The sequence below is a fragment of the Anastrepha obliqua genome, chromosome 2, assembly GCF_027943255.1.
Source record: "Anastrepha obliqua isolate idAnaObli1 chromosome 2, idAnaObli1_1.0, whole genome shotgun sequence".
Classification (NCBI taxonomy): domain Eukaryota; kingdom Metazoa; phylum Arthropoda; class Insecta; order Diptera; family Tephritidae; genus Anastrepha; species Anastrepha obliqua.
Genome location: NC_072893.1, coordinates 30,760,708 through 30,781,161, shown reverse-complemented (window position 1 = coordinate 30,781,161; position 20,454 = coordinate 30,760,708). Strand labels below are relative to the sequence as shown.

General features: G+C 36.8%; 1 protein-coding gene across 3 annotated transcripts in view; it reads left to right on the top strand.

The window, feature by feature from the left end:
- LOC129237235 (ATP-binding cassette sub-family D member 3) overlaps nt 1–20,454 on the top strand; it is a 56,532-nt gene that overhangs the window by 22,614 nt on the left and 13,464 nt on the right. For all 3 annotated transcript variants that reach the window (XM_054871820.1, XM_054871819.1, XM_054871818.1), the window contains one exon: nt 12,671–12,783. In XM_054871820.1, coding sequence (XP_054727795.1) covers nt 12,671–12,783 — 113 coding nt within the window. The remainder of the gene's footprint in view (nt 1–12,670; nt 12,784–20,454) is intronic.

Genomic DNA, 20,454 nt, shown 5'->3' with positions numbered 1-20,454 from the left:
TTCTGATAACAATTTTTATGGAAATTCTAACGCTCTAATTGCCCTTTAAACTTTCTTAAAGGTCTCTGAAGGCGGAAATTGTATTTGAAATTAACTTTTACCTTAAAATGTAATGTATGATATTTCAAGTAAAATGAAATAATTGTGTTGTTGACTAAAAGCCAATCCGTTTAAAGGAAAAATTGTGATGGGGTGACGCAAAAACCTTTCGAAATTTGGTTAACACGGGCAGTTGGAATGAAATATACTGGTGACGAATCGTGGGTTTATGGTTATGACGTGGAAATCAAGTTCAATCCACCGCACGAACCGAGACCGAGAAAAGCGCGCCAAGTTCGGTCAAATGTAAAAGTTTTGCTTACTGTTTTCTTCAATGGCAGAGGCGTTGTGCATTATGAGTTCTTGACACAGGGTAATTTGTGCAAAGCAATCCGCCAGAAACGCCCGAATTTGAGGAAGAACAAAAATTGGCTCTTGCATCACGATAACGCCCCTGCTCACACATCGTTGCTTCTGCGCGACTTTTTAGCCAAAAACAACACACTAATGATGCCACAGCCACCGTATTCCCCAGATCTGCCCCCCTGTGACTTTTTCTTGTTCCCGAAACTGAAGAGGCCCATGAAAGGACGACACTACGCTACGATTGACGAGATGAAGACGGCATCGAAGGAGGAGCTGAACAAGATAAAAAAAATTTGAAAAATGATTTTTTGAAGTGCTTCGAAGATTGGAAAAAACGTTGGCACAAGTGGATAATATCTCATGGGGATTACTTTGAAGGGGACAAAATATTGCATAGGAGAATCTTATTATCATAGGAGAATATTAATGAATAAATAAATAATTTTTGAAAAAACACAAAATTCGCGATACTTTTGGAACACACCTCGTATACCTTTTTTTACTGAAGTCTGTTTTTTTGACGAGGATATTAAGATGCAGGTTTTTTCTAATTTATCTATTAAAAAGTTATAGATTTTTATTTATTGATGTCTTCAATACATTTTTTACTTGTATAGCCTCTCTTGGGTTTACTTAATTTTCCACATACATATATATTTATTACATTTAATGAAAATAAAGTTAGAAGTATTTTTCTTAAAACACCCAATTTGGCAAGATTTTCGCATACTTGGATTCTATAAAATAGACAATGAATTGAAGTTATTTTGTTTTAAACCTTGTTTGTTTGAAACTTGTTTGCTCAGGTATTTACTGCAAAACAGCGGTTATTTGCTTCGTGTTGTTTTTTTCTTATTCATTATTATTTCATTTTCAATATTTCTAGATGTTTTATACCTGAAACCGGCAAATTGACGGATTTTCGTAATCAAAGAAATAATTAAATACACCCAGAACTAACAAAATAAAGGTTATCCAGAGAAAATGTGTAGAAATATATGTATATTCACTGCATTATACTGTATAAATAAAATCCAATATATAATTATTTAAATTAATGTTTGAATTTTAAAATTTTTGTAAGCATTAAATGGAAAATCCGTAAAATCTAGTGTTAAATTAAATAGTATTAACAAAACTCTCATAAAATGGGGGCTGTGCGAATATGAATTTAGCAAACTGTAAATTACGGTTATGCCATTTCTCATGTATGCCGTGTGAGTGCAAAATGCGAGCAATCTAAAAAAGACGAACACATCGCTGCAAAAATTACCACCTAAGTCGTAGCGTTGATTGTGTTGGCTGTTGTCTGTTGGGTGCTGTGGCTGTATTAGTGCCGCCTCATTCACTCCATTGCCGAACGTCGATCAAAGTTCATAAATGAATTATTCAGAAGAGGAAGAAGAAAAAGGGGAAGGTGAATATGCCAAAATAGCAACAAACTCGTCAGCATTAAAAAACCGTGTGGGCAAGTGGTTAGATAAAAAGTGCCCAAAATTAAGAAAATTAACACCCAAGCAAGAATTCCAAATTGAGACGAGAACTCAGGCGGTTGCATTAAGTCATAGATACATAAGTGAATGTTGTAAAAGTCAGCATAGAACCCAAACCAGGCGCAGCAAATTTCACTCCAGATTATGCATGCGACCGGTTCAATGGTGTAAGATTGTGCCTCTCGAATGTCTGGCGTTTAGCGCAGACGTGGCGGGTCACTAATTGATATTATAAATATTTAATTCCAATAAAAACATAACAATTTAGAATGAACTTGTTTTATTTGCATACGGATACCAAACGTCGCTAATCAGACATTTCTTTGTATATAATTGGTATTGCTAAAATAGATGATTATGAAATTCAAGTTTGTTTGGGACCTTTAATTTTTTGGCGCAATACCCAATAAATAAAAGAGAAATATATTTTCTTATAAATTATTTTATTTTATAACGCCGTAAATGATTTTATTTCACATGAATAAATCATTCGACTAAAATAATGGAATGAAATTTCTTATCATCACTGTGAGGTTCAAGTTCAAAGGTCTGCGCTTAATAATGAACCTGTTAATTGGACCATACAAATTGCGTTGATAATGAAAATTTGAAATAAATGATGCTGAAGTCAACTATTCGTGTCATAATTCTAATGAATTGTGTCATTAGAGTGCGAGTATATTAATGACTATGACACATTTCCCATATATTTTTGGAGTATGCTATTGAGAGTGTGCAGGCTTTGGCCGGGTATAAATGCGTGTCGTTTTGTTAAGATGGATATTAACGCCAGTTTTGGGAGCACAAAGCTTATAAGTGCCCTCGGTGCCACTATTAATTCCTACCCTTACGATTTCTTCTCACTTACACCCCATCGCACCCCAATAACATTTTAATGGCCAAGTTTTTTTCATAAACGGAAGTAGTCTCTATAAAAGTATTACATTTATTCTGATTGCCTGCTAGCAAGCAAAACTCTTACCTCACTGATGGTGCGTCCGATATTAATCGGCAAATGCATGACTTCTCTAATTGCCGTATGTGAGTATTTCGCTTTCATTGCCAGGAAACCATATGATTGTCGTTGTAGCAGCATAAACATCTCCAACGGGGAATGCTGCTGAAGTGACAGTTCTTGGCCAGATATAAATCCGGGTCATACCGGTTACGTAGAACAGATATACGATAGTCGAGCTAGTTGGCAGGGCATCCTTGAAAAGATTCTGCTAGAGATAATGAGGGGCTCCCTCGGTTATTTGTGGTGAGCGAATGCAAGCGGAGAATACTGAAATGCAAGTTTTCAAAGATCTTTGGATTTCAGGTGAATCGGTGCTGGTCTAGGAAGATTCTAAGGCTGCCAAACCTACTACTCTCATTAATGGAGGGAGTCTTAACCGGAGTTCTACCCATCGCTTATATGGAAGCTGCCTCATGCCCGAAATATAATTGCAGCAGATGCAGCGGTTAACGGGTTCAGCTGATCCACTTCCGTCGGAAAAATCAGTCGGTTAAGGGGGCAGCCTGGTTTATAAGGTCAAAAAAATCATTTTTTTTTTTTTCGTTTTAAGCGATTCCTAATATATTTCAGAATATTCACACAAAGTTACAGAGCCTAATTCTGAATATTTCCGTAGATACAAAGCCAAAGGTAGGCGACCGTTAGGTAGTTACGCTGTGACCGGACAGCTATAGAACAAACTTTATCTTCTTTTCTCGACTTTACATTTTTATGATTTCTTTGAATTGGCGTACATGAATGAAAAAAAAAACGAATGAAGCTTTTGAAATGAATCATAGCTTGTTCCCTTCAGTATTAAATTCTCTTCTATTTGAATTAACAAAATAGATAAAAAAAATTTCAAGATTTTTATACCAAGTTGATTTTTTTTTTATAGAAAGGCATTTTTTTCTTTAACCCTCCAAAAAGCTGAAATTTTGGAATTTCTCTCAGTTTTCTTAGTTCATCTAGAATAAAAAATCATGATAATTAGAAACCCATTTGAATTTTTTGCTTTAGATAATAATTACGAGCTGTATCTTGTACGCCAGTTGGAAACTCCAGCGTTGCGGCGCTCTACTAGTTTCTATGTTAAACATTTTTTTCAACTTATTTTAACCAGTACAAAAATTTTTTATACTTTTTAAAAGTTCATTAAAAGATAGAAAAAACTTTGCAGTGCTAAATTAATTTTTTCCTTAAAAAAAAAAACAAAATCGCAAAGAGATGCAATTTTTAGACCTCATAAACCAGGCTCCCCCCTTAAACACAATTGTGACGGGGAACCGTTCCCGGCTGACATTTTGTGGTTATCATAAAATTAATTGTGTAGTGCAATCTTTTCATTTGCTATATTTTTGAAGCAATTTGTTGAAGTTCCTTGTTGCAAAACAACAACTTCTTTCTAAATTATCAATAAGTTTATGGATTATCTTTTGCAAATCGAATATTATTTGCTTGTTATTTGCCTATTGTTGCTTGTGAACAAACAAATTGTCATCAAGTAATCAGAAAAGTAACCCTGAGTCTTCAACCATTCGGAGAAAATATAAATGAATCGAAATATTCCGCCGTCATTGCTATGCAATTTTATACTTAGGTTAGGTTACGTTGAAGCGGTTGTTCTGTGGGACACACTCAGGCTCATAGCGCATTGTGATGCCGAGTGGAGAGCTTTCCCTATTTCTACTAAAACAAGTGTGTGTGCTTTTCAAAAATTTTAGAATACCTCCTATATCTGCAGAACTGAGATCTTCCAATTCGTTAAAAAATAGAATAAAAAATCTCCGTCTGGATAGAGCAGGACAATGGCACAGAAGATGCAAGATTGTCTCTTCCTCATCAAGACAACTTCTGCGTGTGTGCCTACCTATTAGACAATGCCCCTATATTACTGAAATCAGTGTGCTATGACTGTGCTTATTTGGGCTTAGCAAAGATTCTGTGCGTTTAGCATTGAGAGTCGGCCACAGTTGACGGGCGATTTTGCAGGTGACTTCATTACGCCATCTCTCGTTTGCTTTCCTTATGATTTCTTCAAGGATAAGTAGCTTACATGTTTGTAAGGGCATGCCTATGTCATTGTCTATGTACTCATCGGTCAACTTGGTGCCGAGTCTAGCTAGTTCGTCGGCTCTGCAGCTACTCTTAATGTCGCGATGACCAGGAACCCATATTATCCTTAAGCGAAATGACTCAGCCATCTCGTTAAGAGATGTTCGGAATTTTAGGGCTACCTGGGAGGTTGTCGACTGTTTTGTGAGGGATTTTATCGCCGCCTGGCTGTCAGTGGAAATGTAGATGCCATTTCCAGATATCGCATCACACTGTACCAGTATCGCGGCTTTCATTATTGCCATCAGTTCAGCCTGTAGTCGGGGAGCCGAAAACTGAAGGAGATCCCCAGATGCTCGGAGTATACATCTCTGCCCACCCTGCCCTCGAGCTTTGAGCCATCTGTGTATACAAATTTTATGCTTAAATCTCAACCGTCAACCCATTACCCCTTACCCGTTGTCCGCTGCAGTTCTGTTCAAGCAGTCGGGTGGAGTTATCTTAGAGTTTACTCCTGAGCTGTCCTGCTTTCGCGAGGCTAAGATTCAGACATCTGTCTCTCACGTTTTAACTACCCCGCAGGAGACCTCCGACTTTGATTTAAGATGCTTGTGGAATTTTATTAATTATATTATTAGCATACACCGTTTCTCAACTCGCAATTCTTAATTGCCATTGCTTGAATATCTACTTTGCTCTTCCTTTTAACCTTCCCTCTTTTCGCTTAATGATGCCGCAAAATATGACAATTTTTTCAAAGTGATTAACTAGCCACTGGCTTGCTAGTTGATTTACGGTGCGTGCTGACAAGATTGCTGTTGTAGTTACTGTTACAACTCAATCCAAGAACATTGAATAGCTATCGATCGCAACAATTAAATTAGCCGAATATCTCGCATTTTTTATATATATATTTGATATGTTTGACTAAATAAGAGGTATAGGATAACCCTCTCCTGTAGCTTTTCTCAATTTGAATCTCAGAGCAACTCGAACTGGGCAGAAAATATTTTTTTCTGCTTAGACGCATTTTCATTTTCAAGGCTATTAAAGAATTGCTATAATACATAAAGAATTGGAAAGGTCGCACGTTATTTTTGAGAAGCCGAAGTTGGTGATCACATTGACAACTCATGGGGTCTTCCAGTGGAGGCATCATTGCTAATTTTTCCTGCTAAATTACAGTGTCTCACAGCTTATTTGATGCAGATAATACTTTTTTAGAAAAAAGAAAATGACTCGATGTTTATTAAATTTAATAAAAAAAATGTATACGACTTGTAATGAGATATGTATGTACTGTTTACCACTGCAGAAAGAACAATAACAAAAACAAAGCTTGCTGAAAAAATATAGAAACATATAGTTTTCTCATCAAAATATGCTCACAGCTTAAATAATGCAGTGTATTTCATATTTTCTCTGAGAATGCAATAACGGTGAAATGTATTTTTTTCTGTTGAACTTAACGTCCTAAGTCATTTTCAAAAAAATTTTATAAAGAAAAGTTGAAAAAATTTAAATTTTTTAAAATGGGAAAACGGACCTCACTTGAAAAAAGGGTAGACGTTTTTGGTCATTATAAAGAGGGCAGAATTCAACGAAAAATTGCAGAAATTGTTGCTATTAGTTCCTCAACTGTCCAGCATATTATAGAAAGGTTTCACCACGAAAACAGGATAGAAGATAAGGGCAGATCTGCGCCAAATAAATATTTAATGGTGCAGATAAGAGGTGGATTGTTCGCAAAGTTAAAGAAAAACCCGATTTAAGCTCTCCGAAACTAACGAACAAAGTCGCAAAATACTTAGGCAAGATCTGTAACCCTGAAACGGTTCTGTGCGAAGAAAATTTTCATAGAAGGACTGCCCGAAATAAGCCGTTGATTAATGCTCGTAATAGAAAAGAAATAATAGAGTTTTGCAGACAGCATTTGAACAAAGACATTTAGTTCTGGAAGACCGTTGTTTTTGCGGATGAAAGCAAATTTAACCTTTTCAGGTCTGATGGGAAGTCCTGCATTTCGAGAAAACCAAACACCGCGCTTCAACCATGTAATTTGCGTCTACAGTTAAACATGGCGGGGGCAGTGTGATGGTATGGGGTTGCATGTCCTATTCAAGCGTCGGAAATTGAACATTTATCGAAGGAAACATGAATAAAGAGAGATATCTGGGTCTGCTAAAAGATAATTTAGTACAAAGTGCGGATAAAATGGGCATTAGGGATTCGTTAGGTTCCACCAAGACAACGATGCTAAGCATACGTCTGGTATTGTAAAAACTTGGCTTATCTGGAACTGCCCACATGTAGTACAGACACCTGCACAGAGTCCAGATCTCAACATTATTGAGAATTTGTGGTCTCGGCTGGAAAATAAAATAAGAAACCACAATATTTCATATGCTTCTGATCTGAAACAGGCACTACAGGAAGAATGGAATGAAATTAGTTCCGATTATACAGCAAAACTAGTATAATCTATGTATTCCCGATTAAAAGCTGTTCTGAATCAAAAGGGATACCCATTAAGTATTAGCCGTAATCATGAAATCGAAATATTAAATACAGGGTGGACCATGTAAAATTTGCTTTTTGAATCGGCTATAAAAAAAAACTAATCAATATTTTTTGAAACTTTTTTTTTTATTTTGAAGATTGAACAGTGTCATTTATGAATGAAAAATAATATCGTTCAAATGACTGCCACGATGGGCTTTACAGTAGGCCATTCGATCCAACCCAATTTTTAAGCACATTTTCGATTGTTTGGGCTCCAATTTCATGAATGGCAACTTCGATTTCGTGTTTTTAAGCAACAATCGTCTCTGGATGGTTCACATAGCATTTGTCCTTAACGGCTCTCCACAAAAAATAAATCACAGCTCCGAGGCGGCCAATTGATATCGGAATTTCGGCTGATTATTCGGTTTTCAAAAACGGTAGCCAAAAGTTCGAGTGTAACTTTGGCAGTGTGACAAGTTGCACCGTCCTGTTGAAACCAAATGTTGTCCATGTCATCCTCTTCAATTTTTGGAAACAACTCGTTGAGCATGTCACGGTGACGCTCACCATTTACTGTAACCACGGCTCCACGTTCATTTTCGAAAAAAAAATGGCCCGATGATGCCGCCAGACCAAAAACCGCACCAAACAGTGACTCGTTGTGGATGCATTTGCTTCTCTACAGTAACGTGTGGATTTTCTGAGTCCCAAATCCGACAATTTTGCTTATTGACGTAGCCATCGATGTGAAAATGAGCTTCATCAGAAAAGAAGAAGAAGACTCACCACTTTGGAAAAGAGGTTTTCAATATTTCCCAATTTTGTTGAAGCTTATAGTGTCCCATTTCGTAAATGTCAAACCTTTAAGTAAATTATGAACTCATTTGACATGTCATTTGTGTTACCATTCTCAAAAAAACCCACCCCACCTTGTATTAACATAAACACAGTTTTTTTAATACTTTTAATTTAGTGCATCATTTAAGCTGTGACCTCAAAACTGTAACTGAACTATTTTAATTTCTTATGAGGAAGCATTTTTGTTATTAAATAAAACATGTTATTTAACAATAAAAAAATATATACGATTTTTTTCTGTAATGGAAATACCATAAAATATATTTGATATTTTAATAATTTTTTTTGGCTGCATCAAATAAGCTGTGAGTCACTGTATGTCAAGCCATTTATGAAGTTGAGCCAGAAGCCGTCAACAAGGTCTTAGCAAATTCATATGAAATTGTATTTGCGATTGCATGCACGTTCTAATAAACCCAAAGTTCATGTGATTCTATTGAAAAGTTACATAGTAGTGCATACACCGGAAATTTAGTAAATGTTTCCCTACTTTTTTGCACTACCATTCATTCATTATTCCCTTAATTTTCTTCATATAAAATATGCGTAGTACTAACAACAAAAAACTATGACTATTAATTATAAATTTATTTACTACACATCCGATTTTTTTTTTAATTAAAAGTGCACATTCCATGAATGCGGTGATTGTTGTGATACTTTTTTTTCGTATGGAATGTTGTTAGACTTGTATAAAAAGTCGATTATATAATAAAAATGTGGACTAAAATGCGGATGCTAATTGAAAGCGCTTCGATGAATGTTTTATTACTAACGGAAGCTGGTGCACATTGCTACTCCCGGGGAAAAACAATATGTTTTTGTTATCTTCTTCTATATAGTATATAAAAATTAAGCCGAAAAAAGTGTGCGTTTGTCCGGGGTAATCTCAGCAACGCGTGTAAGCAAAAAAACAATGAAAGTTTCACACATTGTTGGTGTTGCTTTGGCAAAGGTTTCTGTGAAGTTTGGCTGAAATCCGATAACGCGTGTGTGTGCGGTGCGTCGGTTAAGTGAGTGTGTTTTTTCTATTTGCCGCACGTATTTTTTGTACCGCACATAGCATTCATTAGAATTGAATACATTTTGGTCGTGTGTGTCTGGGCCGATTATTACGAAAATTGGTATATATATATATTTTCCCACGGTGAAGGTTAGTATAATATGCTTATTGATTCCACTCGCCACCAGGTGGCGGTGCCGAAGGCCAAAACGAGGACCGGGGTAACCCTAGGATGTGTTTTTACATTGTGGGTATCAAATCAAAGCTACTGATGAGTGCTTTAATACAGAGTATTTTTTAGATCCCTGAGTGACCAGGGTCTCGAGATATAGCCGAAAAGGTGGACCAAGGTACCCTTGGATGTGTTTGTACAATATGGGTATCAGATGGAAGCTGTTGATGAAAGCTTTCAAGTGAAGTACTGCCCGTTTCCGGGATAAAGAAAAGAGATGGAGCTGGAGATGGAGATGGAAGAGGAAAAGGAATAGCTACAGGAAGAGGAAGAGGAAGACCACTTATCATTAAAAATAAAAAAAATGTTACATATACGCTTATTATATAAACGTTAATCTGAAGTCAGTTATAGTGAAAAATTCATTGTATCATTGCCGGCGTGATTGGTGATCGTTTCCTTAATTTTTTGCAGAAAGGTTATGCTAATATGAGATATTACCTATATCATTCATATATTTACGTACTACCTGCGTAGTAAAGTAATAAAGTAAATCACATCAAACTATTTAAAACTTCTTTCATTACTATTCATGCGCGAGAATTTTTATAAAATACACACAGTATTTTTCGGCTTAATTTAATTAATTAATCTAGATTTTTTTAAAGACGACCAGCGGAACGGGCGGGTTTTCGCTAATACATTACATAATTTAATCTGAAGGTAGTTTATTTCTTACCGGCCTATACAGTACCACACATTCGTACAAACGCACTCTTAATTTAGCTTTGCTACTCCTCTCTCTCTCTCTCCCTCTCTTTAGTCAATGCTTTGCTCACAACAACTTGTTTGTCAATAACCAATATTGTTTGTCAAACGAAATTTAGATTGCGTGTAGAATCTAAGTTTCATTGTTGTTGTTGTACTTAAATTGTTACATTTTAGATATAATACTAAAAATAAGAATATATTCGTATAAACGCATCAACTTCATTTTTAATATAGACATATTTACAGAACTTTCAATAATTAATTGGTCCTCCTTTTTTATTAATAACTTCAAAAGTACGCTTATGGCATTGATTTCACTAAATTTTGAGCTTTAACGCTTATGGCATTGATTCAAATATGAGCTTTAGTACAGTCTTATATTGGTGTCCTTGCTCTTTTTGTCCATACATTTTGTTTGCCATTCACCCCCAGAGGCTCTCCACCAAATTCAAATCGGGTTTGCATGCAGCCCACCCACACCATATGGTAATGCTACCACCACCAACAATTTTGGCATAAGAACGTTGTTATTACGTACCAGTAAAAACTGTACGACTCTGGGTCATGTAGGTTGATGTTTTTTTTTTTTCATTGGAGAACACAACATTGTCCCACTCAGTTTCCCACTGCTTGTGTTTTTGAGCGAAGTCCAAACGCGCTTGTCTGCGCTGTGTTTTCAACACAGGCTTGCACACCGGTTTTTCTCATTTTAGGTAATCTGCCTTGCGTCTGTTTTTTTATTGCATTCGTATGCGCACTACTGCCTTTGATCTTCCGATTCTTCGCCCAATCTCTCGATTTGAGTAGCGCTCATTTGGTGCAGGTGGATTTGGAGCTTTTCTTTGGGATATAATCGCACTGCAGAGTATTGCAAAGTCTCTTCTCTATGACTTAATGTTGACTTCAGGTTTAATTATTAATGAGTTCGACATGTGAAAAATTAATATTATTTTTTCCTTGTTCACTCCTCTCGAGAGCATAGGGCCTCGACCAGACTCTTCCATCGTACACGGTTCGTTCCTCGAACGCGGTGGGTTCCTCGTTCGTTAATCTCCACAGTGTGTCGTTACTGATAGTGTTTGGCCAGAATATTCTGCAGATGATGCGGACGCATTTGTTGACGAAGGATTTTAGCCTCTGTGTGATGGTGTTAGATGCCAGCCATGTTTCGCTTCCGTACTATAATACGGACTTCACGCATGAGCCGAATATTCGTAGTTTAGTCATCTGCTCCACCATCTGCCGTGATAATGGAACCGAGGGAGCAGAAGCTTTCCACGAATTCCACCAGGCATCCGTCAACCAACCAAAAAAAAAAATTATGCCTCTTAAAAATTGAGTTGTTCTTGAGCATTAAAAAAAAGTGTGAAGAAATGGAACTCCATCTGTTCTACAATTTTATGAGATATAAGTTGTGTAATTCTCCTTTAACATAATACAGTGAGATTCCGATGACCGGGTGGGAGACCTCTCAGACCAATTCAGTCGCCCCTTCCAGGCGGGATCAACAGCAATTTCATTTCCCTCTATGTTTCTATGCCCAGGAACCGAGCTCAGAGAAATATTACTGGGCAGTATTCAATAATTTGAAGAAAATAGATAAATTGGTTGATTTAGAGAAAACTCCTACTTTGACTTATGATTCCATCTTGGTGTCGTCAGTGAAGGCAGAGGTACCAGCCTCAGTACAGATTTTCGCCTCGTGCTAATGCTGGTTACTTGAAAAGATTGCCCTGGTACGATCCTTAAACTCCAGTTTGTGGAGATCTGTACGAAGTTTAGAGAAATACTTTGTTAACTACCTCAAGATTCAGGCATGTCCCTTGAAAGATTGCCTATAGAGGACAACCTTCTTTAACCTGATTACACTTTGAGCAGCGATGGAAATAACGTAAAAGTCGGTGTGAAGAAAGTGCAAAAAGACATTGAGGGCAACACTATGACAAGCTCTACATGCTCCGGTGATGCCCATATAAGCACTCCTTTGCACCTTCCCCAGATTATTGAGCCCTTCCGAATAGCTTCCCACCAAACAAGGTGTCCGTATGTTAAAATCGTAAGAACAACTACTTCGTACATCCATACATCCATCCTGTGGCGTGAGTGCCCATTTTTTGTCGAACATACTTGTATTCAGATTGGCAGGAGTAGGTAACTGATGTAACTTCTTGACTAAAAACTTTTTTTTTAACTATAAGAAAACTTGATTTTTGGTGGTATTTGCCAATCGGTCCAGCTCACGTCAATCTTAATATTTTGCCAAAATGTTTTGGCAGAAGTGGTAAAATAGAATTAATTGTATAACCTTTTTTGGTCAGCCACTTTATTGTAGATATGTATAAGTATAATCTCAACGCTTGTAAATAGCAAACATCAAGTTGCTAAAATAACTGTTCCTCTCTTCATTTCAGAAAACCGGGCTATGAGGACAAAATTCAATATACGATTGCGGAAAAGAAAGAAAAAAAGGGCACTAAAGCACACGTCAATGCAGTATTCTTCAAGCAATTACGACAGTTATTACGTAAGTTTAAATTTTTTCACTTTTTACACATGTCCTGCGCCCTTATACCAGTGTATGGATTAGGGTATCAGCATTTTCCAACAACGAAATAGATATGACGCTAGTCAGCACGAGAAAGAAACGACTGGTGCGCCCAAATCGCTTAATTGGTTATCGCCCCAACCAAGAAGGACAAAATTTGCCAGAAACAAAGTTCTTGTCGGGAGAAATTTGTATACCTTAAACTCATCTGTGATCGGCTTTCTATAACTGCGGAATTAGATTAATCAGAATATTTAATTTCTAGATTTAGCTAATGCTTTTAAAACCATTGTGATTGTAATTCATTACTTTTCCAATTTTTAAATTAAAAAAAAAATTATAATATAAATTTCTAGATTTAATGGCAAACCATTAACCATTAACGAAACAATAAAAAATTATCAAAAATCAACCCGAACAAACTTGCACAATGGGCTTACGAAACTTTAATGGCCTACAAAACTGCATATCTAAAATTATTCGAAAAATTCTGACTTAAAAAGTCTGAAATTTTGATGACAATTTTGTTTAATTTCTTTTTTTTATTTTTGAAATGCTTGGAACTTTGAGTTATAGGGGTTTTATTGTAGTGTGTCAATATGCTGCGATTGCAACTGTATGTATTTCGAGAATACCAAAAATTTAAATTATATGTAAGGCCTGACAGACTGATCAAAACAACGGTAAACGCTTCGGAAAGAGGTGAATGCTCTGTGTTTTCAGTCACCAGCGCGTTTTAATCTGAAGTGAACTTCTAAAACTTGTGGCAAGTCAATGCTACCAACAACAATTAATAAAATCGAAATGTGTTTACTTCATAAACGTTTAAAAAATGTATAATTAATTGGCGCGTACACTTCGGTTAGGTGTTTGGCCGAGCTCTTCCTCCTATTTGTGATGATGTTATTCCACAAATGGAGAGACCTGCAGTTTAAACCCGGCTCCGAAGGGCAAATGATTTTTTATGAAGAGCTTTTTCATGGCAGAAATACACTCAGAGGTTTGCCCTTGCCTTTCGAGGAGCGACCGCTATCAGAAAAATCGTTTTCTTAATTTTGGTGTTTCACTCAGATTCGAACCTACGTTCTCTCTGTGAGTTCCGAATGGTAGTCACGCACCAATCCCTTCGGCTACCGCTGCGGCGCTTGAAGTATTGAAAAATGCACCAGTTTTATTTAATTAAATATATTTTGTCTTATAAAATTCAAGAACAATATTTTATAGAAATATTAAAATTCACTGGAGATATTTCACTCTGAAAAATTCTATACAAAACCTTTCAACATTGAATTAATCTCAAAATTATTACATTTTTGTTACACTTTTTCAGTTTACTTACCTATTACCAGGTATATACTTATGAAGTGAGACTTTCAGCTATTAGTCCATAGATGTCGCTAGGAGTATTTTTAAATCTTCCCAAATGTCTAGTTTTTTTCGTCTGGCATCTGTCAACAATATTCAGTTCATTGTTTGTTACGTTTCATACAACAATGCATTTTTTTTCCTCTTAAAAATGTCGAATTTCGTGCCTTCAAACTACGATTTGCCGACATCGTGAAACCACTTGAGAAATGTTGCTCTCCCGGTTCAAAAGGAAGTCTTTTTTGCATCGAATCGTAACGGGTGATGAAAAATGGGTGTACTTCTCCAATCGCAAGCGTAAACGATCGTATGGTCCGCCCGACCACAAGCCAAAAACACCGGCCAAAAAAATCGCTTCGACCGCAAGGCAATGCTGTGTGTTTTCTGGGATCAGCGTGGTATGATTTGGTACGAGCTATTAAAACTAGGTGAAACAGTTGACGGTGCACGCTACCAACGACAATTGGCCGATTTGAACAGCGCTATACACCGAAAACGCCCAGAATACGCCGATCGGCGTCACAAAGTAATTTTTCTCGATGGCAATGCACCGCCACATCGAACAAGAGCGACCCGAGAATTGGTGGAGACGTACGATTGGGAACCGCTGGTGCATGTGGCTTACTCACCAGACCTGGCGCCTTCCGATTATCATTTGATTGCATCGATGGGCCATGCACTTTCCGAGCAGCGCTTCAATTCTCACGAAGAAGCCAAAAAATGGCTCGATGATTGGTTTGCGGCCAAAGACGGTTAATTTTTTTGGCGCGGCATCCACAAATTGCCTGAGAGATGGGGAAAATGTGTCACTAGCGATGATTATTATTTTGAAGATTAAATTTGTAACCATTTTTTGTTAATAAACGTTTGAAATTGAAAAAAAAAGTCTCAGTTCATAGGTATATACCTGGTATATGCGAGCCTGCAAGTAAACCAATTAAAAAAAATGTACGACAATTTTCAAAATACTTGGATCACTTGACATGAAATCGCTCATAGTGAAAAAAATTCTTCTATTATTGGTTTAGCTCAAAAAGCCAAACATTTTTTAGCGAAACAATCGCAAATTGCTTAAGTGGAAAAATTGTAATTTTGTGCTGCCAAATCTTGGCAACTAACAAATATTCTTTATTAAATAATTCCGGTTTCACAGGTATAAACCTTTTAGTAAATGGTCTTGCCTTGCGCATACCTTCGGCTTTAAGTGCTCATTTCTTTCCTGTTACATTCATAGCAGTTCGAAAAGGTTCTTCTTTGACGGATGTAGCTCTAAAAATGAATATTTCGCACCAGCTTGTCAAATATTGCGTCAAATCGGCATCGTAAAATAACACGATACTTCAGTGAACGCCTACTTTGCGCTTATGTATGTAGATGTCAATTGTGATTAATTAAAACACCGCTAATACTCATCTTGTGACTTGCAAATACTATGCGTACGTACGAGTATATTCGACGTTGCTATCATCGTTCCAATCGCTTGCAGTCATCGTTTTTACGTAGATAGATTACCACTTTCAGTGCTTATATGCATGGCTGTATGTATTTTTGCTTTGTTTTGCGAAGTCAAGCGTGCTTCGACTGTCTGTTCATCGGCCTGTTGCGGTATACAACCAATACTACACATACATACACATCTGCATGTATGTTGTCCTAAAATGTGTAGCTCATAATTAAGTATTGAGCAAGAGTATTTAGCACATTCTCTCAGTCAATTATGCCAAATGGAAAACGAAGAGAGCAAACCAAATTAGACTTCGAACAAATCCCAATTTTAATGCCGAAAAAATCTTGTAAAAAGCTGAAGAAAAAATAATCGAGATACAACATCTTTGTCTGATGTTATCTTATGTTATGATGTTATGCCCTAATCAGGTATCCCGGCAAAGCTTATACGGTTAAGTAAAAGCACGTCGAGTGAAAGCACTTCTTAGCATGGAACGTATTCTAAGGGACTGCCACATCTCGAGTTGCTGCGGTAATTTGAATACAACTCTAGACTGCAACAACGAACTTACGATAAAACGCCGCCTTCAAAAAACACCACCTGCTGTATGAAATATGAACTCGCTTGCTAGGCTAGAAATAGCAAATGGCAATAAGCGAGCCTCCAAAATATAATATATATTTATAAATTAACTTATAAAGTATAAATTTAATAATATTAATAATTTAAAATACAAATAGATTCAAAGAGTCATAAGGAATGACGTTAGAAGGCTAATGTTACGATTGGATATTTCATTCTCAATAGTAATTCATACGTAACATTTTATTTTGAGGCGTCAATTTTGGTGTTTTCGTTCGTCCCTACCATGATTCAATTATACAAGGTTAAGTAAAGTTTGACAACTGATTTCGGATGCTACTTAATCCATTGATGCAATTTGGAAGCAAGGGAAAAAGGGCAAAATGTAATATAGTAAAAAATTGAAAAAGGCCATAGAATAATTTTATGTTATTTTTTAAGTGGTACTTAATTATTTATATTTTTAACTTAACTATTCCCATGGATTTGCGTCACATATATATAAGGTTGTCAAAAAAGTCTTGCGGTATTTTTATTGAATTTTCAATTGTTCATAAAATTGGTTATAATAATGCGATTTAAGTCAAATATGCGCCGTTTTGTTCGATGACGAGTTCCCAACGAGATGCCAACTTCATAATGCCCCTCTTATAGAAGCTCGCTTCCCTATTGTCAAAAAACTCGGAGAGCCAATTTTCACAGGACTCTCTTGAGGACAACTTCCGACTACCAAGCTTGTTCGCCATGGACAGAAATAGGTGGTAATCACTTGGTGCGAGATCCAGACTATACGGTGGAAGCAAAAAAACCGCCCATCCGAGCTCCCGGAGCTTCTGGCGCGTCACCAAAGATGTGTGTGGCCTGGCGTTGTCCTGTTGGAAGGCAATTCGGCCTCTGTTGATCAAAGATGGCCTCTTCTGCATGAGTGCTGCATTCAAGCGGTCCAGTTGTTGGCAGTACAGGTCCGAATTGAGCGTTTGGCCATAGGGGAGCAGCTCATAGTGGATGATTCCCTGCCAATCCCACCAAACACACAGAAGAACCTTCCTGGCCGTCAATCCAGGCTTGGCCACCGTCTGGGCAGCTTCACCGCTTTTCGACCACGACCGTTTGCGCTTCACGTTGTCGTAAGTGACCCACTTTTCATCGCCCGTCACCATCCGCTTCAAAAACGGGTCGATTTTGTTGCGATTCAGAAGCGATTCGCATGCATCCATACGGGCAAAAATGTTTTTTTGCGTCAAGTCGTGTGGCACCCATACATCGAGCTTCTTTTTGAATCCAAGCTTCTTCAATTCAGCGATTTTATCGCAATTTTCGACGACAGGCCTTCCGGACCGTGGCGCATCTTCGATCACCTCTGCACCAGAACGAAAACGTTGAAACCATCGTTGTGCGGTGGAAATGGAAACTGTATCGGGTCCATAAACTGCACAAATTTTATTGGCAGCATGAGATGCATTTTTGCCTTTAACGTAGTAGTACTGTAAAATATGCCGTATTTTCTCTTTATTTTGCTCCATGTTTGCGACGCTATAACTCACGAACGACTAAAAGCAAACAACAATTAATCAAACACGTGTTAGCACGTGAAAAGAGCTTTCTAAAAAGCTCTAGCGTGAACCGATGCGACGAATACAACTAGAACTACGCGCTTGCAAAGACAAGCTTGCGGAAATACCGCAAGACTTTTTGGCCAACCTTTATGTATTTTGACCATGCATCGGATTGGAACCTACACTGAAGTAATAAATAAAACAGCTTGAGAATAGTGGAAACTCTTAACGAGGAAAACCCACTTTTATTTCGTCACGCCCGCTAATCATACATTTAATTTTTTAACGAGATTACCTGCAAAGTTACAAGTATAAAATCTGTGTTAAAAAAAGATAAATTTATATATACGCAGAAACACAAGTATACGCCCAAAGCATTGCATACTTTACTTACAATTATCTTATCGAATGCTCATTGTTCTCTTCTTTTGTTTATTGCACCGGTTAAGATGCTTTATTCGAAAGTGCATCCGGCATTTAAAAAAAAATCGTTTACCATCATCGCGTAAACTCACGTTTTCACTTAATGTGAACAATTTTTGTAAAAATGATATCCCACCGTAAAGCTCCCTGCCGTTGAACTGGTTAAACGCTGATTCCAACATTTTAATTTTGTCAAAGAACTCGGTACTTGGTTTAACTAATCCGCCCTTAGATAAAGTGTCAACCCAAGTAAATGTAGGCTCATTGCATGAACAATCGGTCAACTTTAATTTGCGTATTATGTAACCGGCAATATATTCAAGGGCATCTTCGTGTAAGCTATCAAAGTCAGCGTCCTCATTTAATGAAACTATCTCATCTTCTGTTAGCAAACTTTGTAAAGTTTCTAAAGAAGTATCATTGAGACGGAGCCAGTTAGTTTCGTCAGCCTCAACATTGCCACGATCAACTGATATTGAAGTATTTCGTGCTGTTAATAGAAAGCGTTAAGTTATTCAGAAATGAGTAATATATGCATTCATTCACCTAGTAAATATCTTCGTAATCTATATTTAAATTCCATAGGACTAGGATTGTCATACAACCCGCCTTTGGCACGCATCGCCCCGAAAAAATGCTCCAGTACATCCTGATTTAATCGATAAGTCGGAATGTACTGAAAGCAGTACTTTTCCTGAACATAACGATATAAGTCCCTGAGGGACTTGTTGCTTAGTTGTATGCCTCTTTGAAAAGGCAACATTGAAATTCGACCATAAGCGCGTGTTTCATCGTTCAAGGCGTCCATCTTACTTCTAAAAATTTCAATTTTATTAATTTACTTAAAATGTTATTTCACGAAAAATCTTAAGCTATTAAAAATAAAGCACTTCAAGAAATCTTTTGTTCGTTTATTTTCTTATTCTTTGGCATTTTTTTTCTTATAATTTACTTAAATGATTACTAAATATATTAAGCCGATAAAGCAATTTTTTTTTTGAAATGTCAAACTGATAAAAACTTTGTAGACCAGAAATATTAATAGCAACCCTCGTATGTTTCTGTGGTCAAAAGATGCTAAGTGTCAGTTTTATTTTTTGTCACAGAAATCATGCTTACGTGGATAAATGCCTGTTATTTAAAACTGGGTTCTTTTTTTTTGATGAAACGCAAAGGATTGGTGGCAGCAACGGGCTCTAATCACACCTGTGTACATAAATTTTAAGCAGTTATTAACAAAAAATCAGATAGATAATCTGCAACGAAAGACGTACCTAAATGTGGCTATGTGGCAGCTATTTATCAAAAGTCCCAAAACTTGCAATGTAATTTTCACAATGATTTTCACAGAACTTTCAATAGAATTGAAAGATGCGAAAGTCTAAGCAAAATGGAATAGGCAAAACAGTATTGCCTGCTAACTTTTTCAGCAAAAGTTTTAATTTCTACGCTTTTGAGTACTTTTTCTTTAGAATTTGCTCTGAAATAAAAAGTAGCTTTTCCAAGAGGACAACACGGATTTATTAAGTAGCTTCAAGATGGCTAACACAGGGTGAAAATTAGGCTACTTACATCACCTTTAATTATTGCTTCATGGCCCCTACAAAGCCTCATTAACTTTTCCATCCTGCATTGATTTGTGATTTGATCAGCCCAAGATTCTGTGTATAAATTAACAAATGGACTTGGGCCAAATCAAAACCTTCGAAAATTTTATTAAGAGTTGGATTACACCGGGTGCATAATTCGATAAAATGAACAACTTGGGCTAGGCACCCATCGGGTAAACCCAATTCGGATACGCCATTCTCACGACAGTCGGTTCTACGTTACCGGAACGACCTGTTATCGGAAAGGACTGTCACTCCATCTGCATTCCTCGTACATGTATGGAGAGTGTTCATGCTGCTACAACAACAAAAACAATTTAGGTACGCTGAATTCAGTATTATTAGTTTAGGTCTTTAAGCAAGTCTTGAAATTGAAATTTTTTAGTGTTTAAAGTATTTAAATATTATATTTTCTTTCATCCAAAATCGATTGGTGAAAATCTTAGTTGAAAAACAAACCGGTTTTTAAATATTACAAAAGATCATAAATTATAAAGTACGAATGACTTTGCCCTTTGTTGGCATTTGTGTTGGAAAGATTTGTGAGTTTTTTCATTCGCAAACATTACGGTGTTTTTAGTGCATATTTAAAGGCACACGTGCGAAGCCAGAAAATTCAATAAACCTGTTTATTCATGCCCTTCTTTACACTGCATATAACAACTGC